The sequence below is a fragment of the Nicotiana attenuata genome, unplaced genomic scaffold (assembly GCF_001879085.1).
Source record: "Nicotiana attenuata strain UT unplaced genomic scaffold, NIATTr2, whole genome shotgun sequence".
Classification (NCBI taxonomy): Eukaryota; Viridiplantae; Streptophyta; class Magnoliopsida; order Solanales; family Solanaceae; genus Nicotiana; species Nicotiana attenuata.
Window position 1 is genome coordinate 5,813 of NW_017676716.1, and position 12,200 is coordinate 18,012.

Below are 12,200 nucleotides of genomic sequence, written 5' to 3' on the forward strand. Positions count from 1 at the left end.
TTTGTCACCAATACTTTTCGTCATACAACTTTCAAAGACCTTGTTAGGAAAAAAAAACTTAATTAATTTCCATGTGTCATCGTCCCATTGTCCTAACTTAAGACTCGCCTAAATTAAAATAAACTCACCCACATTCTAAGATCCTTTTGCTCCGTTTCTTTCTCCTCTTTCTTTTAAAAATTATTCCACCAACTAGAACTCTCATACACCCATTTTTTTCCCTAAGCAAACAAAACTTTCTCGTATAGTTAATCACCTTCCTCTTCCTATTTCTTTGTATATTAAATGTACACATCAATACTCCTATTTTTTTCCATCACAAAAATATCATTCATCATCAATTTTTTTTACTACACTTTACTGCTTCATACAATAAGCTCAATCAAGTGTTTATTACAGTCACATTCACCAATAAGTCGTATTCTCTCATATTCTCAGGCATATGATCTCAAATATTTCTCTTGATTTAACCGTCTCTTTTTTAAAATTGGCGGTGTTGATATAACCTGAAGAGCATCCTTGTACAATAGCTTAATTTATGGACATGATCGGATGTTCAGACTATGGTGAGCCAATGAAGAAGAAAAAGGTCGAGGTCCGAGCAGAGACCAAATAAATCATTGGTATAATCAAAATTGGATGCAGAGTTGTCAGGAAATACACAACAAAAAATATTGCAAATGATCAATGAACATTACTATTGGCAGAAAAATAACTTATTAACCATAAGATCTTACAATGAAGCATTAATTTCAAAGAGTACCTGATTTCACTTAGAAAATTGATTTAATAAAAAATATTAATTTATAAATTAAATTAAGGCCGAAAAATCTGAGATGGAGAGGGAGATCCATGGGTGTTGAAGGGTGAAAATCTAAGACGGAGTAGGCTAATAAGTGGATATGGGGTGAAGTTTTAATTTAAGCCAATAGGAAATTAACACATAATAAATAATAATTTTTTTTCTTAACCAAAATAGGGTTGTTAGTTTTTAGGGTATGAGTGGGCCGAAAAGTTGACGATAGGGGCATGAATGGGCCAGATTTTTAACGGTGAGGGCAATTTTTACAAAATAGGTGGACGAAGGTATTTTTAAACTTAAGCGAATAGTCTAGGGGCAGTTTTGGCCCTTTTCCGTATATTTAATTTGAAATGGGTATCTTTTACTAGTAAAATTGAAGGAAAATCAGAGTTTTCACAATTATTTAAATGAGAATTTAATTAAATATTTATGGTTGGCTTGCCTGACAGTGGTGTCCGGCGCCATCACAACCCTTAGTGAATTTTGGATCGTGACATCAGGGGCGAGACACATTAAAGATGTACTGAGGCGTACTGGAGGAGCGCAACGCAAGCATCATGGGGCGTAGGTCCCAAGTTTTCGGGCGTTCTTTAAGCCTAAATTCCAACTTTCTTGATATTCATTTGAGGCGTAAGTCTTAATAACTTTTCCAAGTTTGAGCCATAATTGCCTAATATTTTTTTTTTAATTCTTAAATATTCAAAAGTTAGTTCAAAGTAAATTCTTAAACTAAAAAAACTCAAAAAGTCACAAAAATCTGTTACATTAGTTTAGACAAACAGGGTTTCGACACGGCCAAGAGATGTATCTTAACTAAAAGGGTCATCAAAATACAAATATTTAAAAATAAAAGACTTCTACGTCCACAACAGATGGTGTTTCATTCAATGCATCAAATTCAAATATTCCTGCATGTAACGAGAATCCAACCATTTATGTGATGCTACTGAAAATAAATGTTATAATTAAGTTATTACGAAATGTAGTTCAAAGTAATAATATAAAACACGAAAATAGACAAGAATGTAGGGAGCAAGAGAGAAGAGATTCTTATTTCTTACATGTATTCAAGTGTGTACAATGTGATGCCCAAACCCTCTATTTATAGGATGATATAGGTAATACAAAGGGATGCCATAAACATGGTATTAACTATTGAGAACATGGGGGAAGATCATGGAGGTGTGGGAGTTACATCCATAATGGTAAGAAGTAGTGGGAGGTTAATGGAGAAGAATAGTGGGTGTTACTCCCTTAGGAGTTATGGACATCCACCATAATCAAGTATTTCATAACACTCCCCCTTGGATGTCCAAAGATAATGTGCCTCGTTAAAATCTTACTAGGAAAAACCCTATGGGAAAAAATCCTAGTGAAGGAAAAAGAGTACACATATCTTGTAATACGCATTACTTGATGCCTCATTAAAAACCTTGCCAGGAAAACCCAATGGGATAAAACCTTAGCTAAGGAAAAAAGCGTACATCACATATTTGCCTCCCCCTGATGAAAATATCACTTTATTTCTCGGAGACGATGAATTCCAAGCTTGTCTAACAACTTCTCTAATATTGAGATCGGCAATGCCTTGGTGAATTATTCCGCCAAATTATCACTTGAACGGATTTCTTGAACATTTGTTTCATCATTTTGTTGAAGATCGTGTCTGACAAAGAACTTTAATGAAATATATGATTTATTCTGTCTCCTTCAATATATTCTTCTTTCAATTGAGATAAGCAAACATTAGCGTCTTCACTATTATTGGATTCTTCTCTTCAAAGAAAAGTCACACATATTGTGAAATGATAATATGACAATTCCTCACATACAAATAGATTTTTTGAAGAACGGACTTCAATAAATGCCTGCATTTGCATAAATAACAAAACCTTGACAACATACCTGAAGCTGTTGGAAGATCAACCTAGAGTCATGTGGAAATGTCTGATGTTTGGCAATGCTGCAAGGCCAAAAGCAAAGTTCACTTTGTGGTTACAACTGCAGAACAGACTACTTACAGTGGAAAGGTTAAAGAAATGCGGGATTCAGGGAGAAGACAAATGCAGCTTATGCAAGAAGAAACAAGAGATCACATTTATGTAGAGAAACTAAGCCTAACAGGAACTAACTGGGAGCAACATGTGCAAGAAGTGATTAGAAGAGCTAAAGGGAGATCAAGAGAAGCACAACTATTCAAAATGCTATACACAGAAATAGTACATAATATATGGATAGAGAGAAATCAGAGAATTTTTGAAAAGAAAAATAAGAGCTGGGAGAAGATAGCTAAGGATACAGTGTATGTTTGTTGCGCACGAGCTCCTTCTAGTATAGCTGAATTAGTGCAGGGATATAGATTTTAAAAGCTAGATAGGAAGAGCATGAGATTGTAATGTACATATGATAGTTATGCTGTGATAGCTAACTATGGAGCTTTGTAAATATTACTGGTGATTAATATAAAGGTTAATTACCAAAAAAAAACCTTGACAATATTTGTTAGAATAAAAAAAACTATATCAAGGATTTCTTTTGCAATATAATACTAATCATATTTCAATATCTCCATATAGCCTTTATACTTTCAGCTGTTGGGACTATTCGTCCAACTTCATATTTTTCAGATGAAGTCAATTTTCATTGCATATTTTTCATTTGGCCAATCATTTATCTGTCCAAATTCCATGACAGATTTGAGCTCAAGATTCTCGTAAATATTAAAAATATTGAGCGCTATATTATATCAATAATATCATCGATGATCATTTACATCGGTTCCATCATCACACAATAAAGACATAACTTATCGAGATCTCATTATTTTCAGGTACCTGAGCCTCTCCCATGAGGTCTTATAAAATGTTATGTCATGGTGCTCTTATAAAGCACTTGCCTCCTTATTATGACCATCTTGAACATTTGCTCCCTCCTTCTTCAAGGAGTTTTATCTTTGGAACCGATTTGTCTATTATGCTTAATGCGTGCCATAAACTCTGTCCATCATGGACGTTATTCTGTTTGGACATTAGTAGCTGAAATATGACATTTAGCTGGGTCAGTAAATGCGTCTGAAAATATTTTGCAAATGAATTATCACTTGAACCTCAAGTTCACATTTCTTGTACGAGGATCTAGATTTATTCATGATAATTCATTCCACGTATCACTTTTTCAGCTACCTATTTTCTCCCCCTAATGCTGGGATCACCAACATATATCCCCAACCTTCTTTGGGACCCATCTTTGTGCATTGTGGTGGAGCAATTAAATCATTTATCACATCCATATCTCTAGATGGAAATTATTTGGTTCCTGACCCTGAACCAATTGTGATAGGGAGAATTTATCATAATTTGTTGGCAAGATGCGAACAAGTGCTGCTGTATAATACACCTCATACCAAATTTCTATTTGAGAGTTTTGTTCTCATAACCAATGGTTTAGCTTAATTGGAGGCATACAATTTCTGCTAAACCAACTTGGATTTAAACCAGCATTATCAAGATAAATTATCATAATATATATTCTGGAACTGTGCTCTAATAATTTGAGCAAACAACCTTGCAAAAACCAAAGTGCAAGTTGATAACAAACGCACATGTGACCATACAATAGATGCATCTATTAAAATCATATAATAGTAAACGGTCCACATGGCAGGTGACTGGGCCCATATATATATATCACCTTTTATTCGTTCCAGAAATCAAGGGATTCAATCCCAACCTTAACTGGTATATCATGAGAATAAGCAGCACAAGAGAATTCTTGAAGAATCTTCTATTTCTTCAATATATGCCAATGTGAATTCTCAATTAATTTTCGCATCAATAAACCGGGATGGCCAACCGGTCATGCCAACTGATATTTATTTCAGTAAACATTTAATTTACTATGGCATGTGATTTCATATCATGCTTATACATCTGTAGTACAAATAGAAGAAAAGCCGGGTAACCTTTCATATTTACCCGGTATGTTATAGTAATATGAAGATAATCAATCTTCCTTTCATTTATAGTCTCAATATGCCAACCACTTTGGCTAATACATTTGAAACTCAAAAAGTTTCTTTTGAGACTTACTACAATATCAATGTCATGAACAATTTCATTCATCCGAGTAGTAACAAATTAGCTCTTCCGGAGCTCTTAATTGATTTTGTACTACAAGATCTTTTGTCACACCATCCATATGGTGAATGTCTCCTTCACGGAGAAAATCATATCATAATAATTGTCATGGTCAAAATCATCATAAGCAAAATCATTTCTTGCTTTACTTTTGCCTTTAATAACCTTTTATAAGGCATGTCACAATATTTTTTGCCGTACCACATGTACGCGACCAATGACATATTCATTATCTTTATTTCTCTCAAACCTTCCTTAGAGGTGAGCTGTAGTATTTATTCAACCATGCATAAATACATTCTTGTACATAATTTGTATCACATATATATTTTCACACTCACTTCAGGAATGAGTCTGCATTTACAATGCTTATCACAAGTCGCATTCTTTCAAAAAATGGACTATAATCGTCTGAACGTGCCTTATATTTACACACCAAATTGATACACATTTCCTTCACCTTTGAAGGATTATTTTGAGAACCCTTATTGTTCTCCTTTTTATAATTACCATAATGATGACTGTTATTATTTGATCTTTTGGCACGCCCACGTTCATTAGTCAACCATTTGTCTTAATTTAGACTTATTATGCACAGTTATCACATTCACTTCAAGAATGGAGCAAATCAAGTGGGACAAGCTTCATGCCTTTTCATGAAAAATACATTATTTTCTTTAGTCATCATTATATCATCAATATGGTGCATTGGGACTCAAACCCAATGCCTTACCCATATAAAGACATGTTAGGCCATAACGAGTTGGGACTCGAACCCAACTTTTACAATCATGGATCATCAGGATTCAAAACCCGATGTCTTACCCTCATGGTGCGTTGGGACTTGAACCCACCGTCTTATCCTTATATAATGTTTATCACAAATGGTCTGATTCACATCAGGAATGGAATATAATTTTATGTAGCCACAGAGTAAAATCTATCATAAAAATAAGCAAAATAGAAATGATAAGAACTATTATCAATAAAAATATGATAGAGTACAAACTCGTGTACTAGTATCCTACATATAAACATGTCAATAAGAGAGTCACCATGTAGCGTTATTACTATGTGATGTATTACTGCAAACTAATGCATGATGATTAAATAAAATACACACAAGAATTGAAACACATAACTAAATGTACTTAACTTAAAAAAATAAATAATCTTAAGTAATGACTATTCCTAGCATATTCTGTTTTAATACAGATGATGTCAAAATAGGCTAGTAAAACATAATGATATCACCTTGTCAATTATAAGCATAAAAATGTTGCATCTAATTAGATTAAGCCATCGATCTTAAAAGTCCTCGTTAATACATAACATGACCAGAATGTTTTTTAATGTTTCACAAAGATCTTTTAATATCATGGAAAATCAATGATAGCATGATGTTATAATTGTATAAGACCAATTTTAGAACTAGGAACAAAGTTAGTGGACATATACAGCCATACGAGCATGAAAACTTAAAATCAAAGCTTAGTTTTTTCTAAACAAAGCAACTACAAATCTTAAATTTTAACATAAGCTAAATATACAATTTATGGTATAATTTAAAAAATAATACTCCCTGGACACAATAGAGGCAAACTAAACATTAATATGGCATACGTAATAATGCCCATATTTCCATTGGTTCAACCAAATTGGTTCAAGGTTGTTGACCATTCATATCTTCTAGGTTGATTAAAGCTTCGTGCTGATAACGTTTTACGAAATGTAGCTCAAAGTAATAATATAAAACACGAAAATAGACAAGAATGTAGGGAGCAAGAGAGAAGAGATTCTTATTTCTTACGTGTATTCAAGTGTGTACAATGTGATGTCCAAACCCTCTATTTATAGGATGATATAGGTAATACAAAGGGATGCCATAAATATGGTATTAACTATTGAGAACATGGGGGAAGATCATAGAGGTGTGGGAGTTACATCCATAATGGTAAGAAGTAGTGGGAGGTTAATGGAGAAGAATAGTGGGTGTTACTCCCTTAGGAGTTATGGACATCCACCATAATCAAGTATTTCATACCAGGATAGCCATTTTATGAAATTAACCTGTAGAAAACACAAGGGATTGGCAGCAAAAGCTGTTATCCGGTGTGTGCTCTTTTTTTTTTTTTTGGCAACTTTGTTATTGCCAGAAGGAAAGATCACAGCTGGTTCAGGACAAGAAAGAGCTCAACTGACTTTATAGCCTGTTTGGCCAAGCTTTTTTTGGGTCCAAAAGTGCTTTTTTTGGCCAAAAGCACTTTTGGCCAAAATTTAGGTGTTTGGCCAAGCTTTTTGATGGAAAAAGTGCTTTTGAGGAGAAACGGAAGCAGTTTTTGAGAAGCAGAAAAAAGTAACTTTCCTCCAAAAGCACTTTTCTGAGAAGCACTTTTGAGAAAAATACACTTACTAGATGACGACGTCTTTAGAGCCATAATACAATTGAAATTACTCCATGGCATCATGCATCAAATATGGCATTGAGCACTACTGGAGCTTAATTTGCTTGTAGTAGATCAGCTCCTGCCTTTATTGATCAATGCTATTAACTTGATTTTTATTTCAGAAGATACTGATATCTAATAACATTCAGTAGTAAAACACTTTTTAGATAAAACAAGGTTAGTTTAGAGGGAAGCTTTGGGAAATTGAAGACAGTTAGAGATTGTGTTATTTCTAATTAATTGGGAATGGAGCCCAAAAAATAAAGGCCCTTAGTGGCTGAGAAAGTACTCCATCATGTTGTTCTATCTCGAAACAGAACTCAAAAAGAATATTATAAGAAAACATGTCCTAGTCAGCTGCACTGGCATGAATGGGGCATTAGAAGATCAGGACTGTTATATTCCTTACTTGAAGAATGCTACTGAAATCCAGCAACTATCCATGCTCTAATTTTTCATCTTCACTGAATGTGTTTTTCCATATGTTAAACAAGTAAACAACGGTGATTGCGATTTAAACAAGATTCAATCAGAACCAACGTCTACCCCTTTTTTCTTCAGGAATTCCTTGGCTTCAAGAATATCCTACAAAATAAAAACAACAAATGAACATGACGAGATATGCTTTTCGTTATGTTTCAAGAAGACCCCATCATCCTAACCAATTTTCCAATTATGTGATCCTTTTATTCACAACCATAAGCCCTTGTTTTCCCAGCACTATCTTGGCTACCAAATAGTAGGCAATATTTCTTAAACAAAAAAAAGTATAACTGTACCTGCTGTAAGAAAAGAGCCTCTTGAGGACATGTGGGAAATGTCATTAGACCAATGCCAACCATGAACAGACCATAGCAACCAAGCGACATAATGAGGTATAGAGGCAACTGCGACGACAATAGCAACAAACTAAGAATCACTGAAAAATAAGAAACTTTAACCAACTGCCATTGCCAAAGGTAACAAAAAAGATGGTCAATAAGAGCTCACCAGCCAAGTGTAACTCTCTGGAATTGTTGATGTCTGCAACAAGCCTATCCAAACGGCAGCTACTCCAAGCAATAACGTCAAAATCTTCACGATTTGTTTCATTGGATCTGCAGCAGTGCGTTGCTTTGACATGAGTACTAGAGGAGACAAAAGTCTTTGCTACATATAATAAACTAGGAAACTATTGATCAACAGCCCAACAACTAAAATGTTAAGAAGTCAATCAAATAAACTTTCAATGTACAATCTAAAGCAAACAAGCTCAAAAGCGTAGACGACAAAGCCATCAACGCGGTCATCAGACTCTCGGCGAGAGTGTAATGCAGCATACATGTTATGTGGGATAGCAAGGAAAAAAATTCCATGACACATGTAAAGCCTATTAAGGATTCAAGGGAACACAGTGACCGAATGGCCTGATATGTACGTCCCCGAAACATGCATTTCGATGGATGTTCTTCAGATACAACTATTGCCAAAAGAGGAAACCGAGCACCGGGTAGTCCCATAAGATCATAAAAACTTAGCTAATTAAATACAGTTGAAGCAGAGTAGAAAGCCTGGATTATCTTTTGGTCCTGGCAGCTATTGAGAAAATTCAGGTATTGGTGGCTCCGACTGAGAGGCATCAGGAACATAACCAATTTACGGCAAATTAAGGTAGAAGGTCTTTCCGTATGAGAAACCAGCTTAGAAGCAAAGATTCGGAGGGATCAAGAAATACACGTCAGTAAAGTGAGAAATTCAGTTAAAATGCGAGTTCCAAAAATTCTCGTAAATAGAAAGAACTTCCTTTGGACATACTTTTGTTTTCCAGAAAGTTTCCAGTGACTCCAACCAAGAATAATCAGAACTTTGACGCTTGTGGAGATTTACCATGAAATAATAGTTGATAGTCTAAAATGTACCATAAAACATTAGACTGTTAACTTACTCAGTGTGATGACAATTCAAATTTACTGCAGAGAACGTCACACAAATATGGAAACAGAGGGTTCCCACCCTGTCATCCCTTGAACAAATAGATCGCTAAATGAAATTTGTTCAGCAAATCAAAATAACAGCACTTGAACTTGGACAACCAAGGAGCATTTTTCTTTAGTTGTTCGTACTTGTAGCTTTTATGTTCATTATTGTACATATACCTAGCAAGTGATAGGTTTTCACCCCTTTTCTATTCTTCATGTTTGGATTAGTGGCAAATTATACATCTTGATTCAGGAATGGCCTTTGCTGTTTTCATGTTTGTTGTATTTTTTTCCCCTTTTTCTTCAATAACACTAGAGAGTCGCATCTATTTCTCAATGTCATGGAGGCTGTTTTCTTGCCTTGTGGCTAAGTATATCTATCACAAGGAACAGTTCAACCATGATGAACTACATAGCATGACGATAGTAATTTTACCCCTGTCAAAAGATATCTCCAGATAGTTATGGCTGGTGACCATCAGAAGGTATTAAGATGTTTACACATTTCCAAAGATATGTATGCCAATAATATGCAAAAATAAAAAATACCCATTTTTACTGCAGCTAACATGCTAAAAATTGCTGGTTCTTGCTATTTGCGCGACAACCAATCCATGTAAGCAACCTTTATGACTTTGATCTCCTATAAGAAGAAGCTACAACTAATCCTCTACGATATGTATGCATTAGGACTTTATGAATTTAGGGCTTCCTCCCCTAGGCTGTCCCTAAAGGACTTCGTTGACACTGTTTGGCCTGTCACATAAATATTTTAGGATACTTATATAGATGAAAAACAAGGTTCCCAGTTGGTCATATAATGTATTCACATGCTCGTTGACTGCAGTTGATCAAGTATGGACCATTTGCATTTAAGACTTACAAGTTGTGTTTCTTAATTTTCCTTAAAACAGGATGTGAAGATACATTGGTCAGGTCTCGAGCTTCAAGGATCCTGTAAAAGTAGCAACTTGATGTGTCTAGAAAATGGGTAGATTGCACTAAAAAGTTGGAGGAATGCAATAAGGAATCCTTACTTAACACTTTTGGGTCCCCCGAAAGCGACGACTCATGAATCAAACGCATTCTAAAGATCAAAGTTAGAAACGGTGTTGTTAAAGGCTCGTCAAAGGTGCACTAAAGCTCTGAAACTAGCCGCAAAATAGGCTGAATGCTTGGCCTCACTTAGGCAGTGCTTCAGAGGTGATTTACAAGAATGGCCATGGAAGTGGGTGGTCTTGAGCTTTTGACCCTGCTTGCCCCATGGAAAAACCTTCAACTTTAAAAGGTTCGAATATTGACCTTAAAGGTTTGCCAATGGGGCAAGCGTGGATAAAAAGGTTTGCCCCTCGGGCAAGTGGGGGAACAAAAATTCAAGACCACCCTTTATGGTGTCATATTTTTGCACTTCTTTGGTGCTTCAGTGCAGTCACCAAAGCGCTAAGGCGTAGGCCGCATCACCAATTGGCATTGTTGTAAAGAGGCTAAACAATAAATATTTCACGAGATTATACAGTTTTTAAATAGTTTCCTACAAAATTGTTGTTCTTTTTTTCTTTTCGGTGCAAAGTAAGTATTATATAATATATATATAATATATATATATAATATAATAATATATATATATATATATATATATATATATTACGTTGCTCATATAACATCAAAATTTGCTCCATGGCTATAGCTAGCACTGCCATGAGAGTCAAAAATAGGGATAATACCATTACTACTACTACAACAACTGAGCCTCAGTACCAAACAAGTTGGGGCCAGCTATATGGAATCCTCACTGACCATGTTACTTTATATAAACTCATCTAGGCGATGATACCATTACAGTAGGAAAATTGTTTTTCTTGGAAAAAGTTTTCCTAGAATTTCTGATCAACCAAACATAAACCACCAAATCGCCCATAAATCCACAAATAACTCTAACCCCATAAACTTTTACAGAAATCCCAATTCAATTTCAGCTAAATTCATCACACCCAGATGATAAAAATCTCGTCTTTTCACCAAGTAGTTTTAGAAGACGGGAATAACAAAGCAAATGAATTTATGTTCGGAAGAAAGAAAAAGCAAACAGAAAGTGAAATTACAATCGAAAATAAACCTGATATTGAATGTGAAGCGCTGCTCCGATTTTCCGACTGCTGATTCTGTTTCTTCTCAACGGTGCGCCCAACAAAAAGGAAGATCCGTACGAATCAGGTTTTTAGTTATGGTTATTTGGTTGTTTCAACTTATCAACCAAATACGAGACAGCTTAATATTCTTATAACTAATCATTACTTATATATTTTTTTTTGGCAGTGGGACATTTTTCCTCGAAACTAGTTGGTTAATAACTTAAAGGACAAATGTCCAAATTTTGGGAGAAATTCAAAAACAATTAGATTTACAAGTGGTCATTCAAAATAGTCATAATTTTAAAAGTAATTGAAATTTAACCACTTTTCATGTAAAGATAAATTTAAACAAAAACACTGTTCAAAATCCGGAAAAATACTCCAGTATAATATACTGGAACTAGAGTATAATATACTGGAGTTCCAGTATACTTATGTTGGAACTCCAGTATATTATACTGAAAACTTTTCGCATGTTGAAGTTCCAGCATACATACACAGGTGCACCGATCTCCAGTATATTATACTGAGAACTTTTCGCATGTTGAAGTTCCAGCATACATACACAGGTGCACCGATCTCCAGTATATTATGCTGGAACTTTGCGTGTCGCAGCAAAATAGTGGTTATTCTTCAATGACTTTGCAAACGCTGGCTATTTTTAAATGATCAATCCAAAAACTGGCTAGCCCGTGCTATTTTTACCCAACTTTACCAATCAAACT

The 12,200-nt window shown here is 34.9% G+C and overlaps 1 protein-coding gene across 1 annotated transcript; it reads right to left on the reverse strand.

The window, feature by feature from the left end:
• Positions 1-7,534: 7,534 nt before the first annotated feature.
• LOC109221179 (dolichol-phosphate mannosyltransferase subunit 3-like) lies at positions 7,535-11,612 on the reverse strand. The gene is made up of 4 exons (XM_019385644.1): positions 11,460-11,612; positions 8,376-8,482; positions 8,165-8,272; positions 7,535-7,970 (listed from the first exon to the last, which is right to left on the reverse strand). The coding sequence occupies exons 2-4, from the start codon at positions 8,475-8,477 to the stop codon at positions 7,911-7,913; spliced, it is 270 nt and encodes an 89-aa protein (XP_019241189.1). The 5' UTR covers positions 8,478-8,482; positions 11,460-11,612; the 3' UTR covers positions 7,535-7,910.
• Between the last annotated feature and the right edge of the window lie 588 nt (positions 11,613-12,200).

Bases quoted from the DNA above. Each gene is read 5' to 3' on its own strand.
- LOC109221179 (XM_019385644.1), bottom strand. From the start codon at position 8,477: ATGAAACAAATCGTGAAGATTTTGACGTTATTGCTTGGAGTAGCTGCC. The intron at 8,273-8,375 runs GTGAGCTCTTAT...TTGTCGTCGCAG, and splicing joins CAGAGAGTTACACTTGGCTG to TTGCCTCTATACCTCATTAT. The intron at 7,971-8,164 runs GTACAGTTATAC...TTTATTTTGTAG, and splicing joins AGGCTCTTTTCTTACAGCAG to GATATTCTTGAAGCCAAGGA.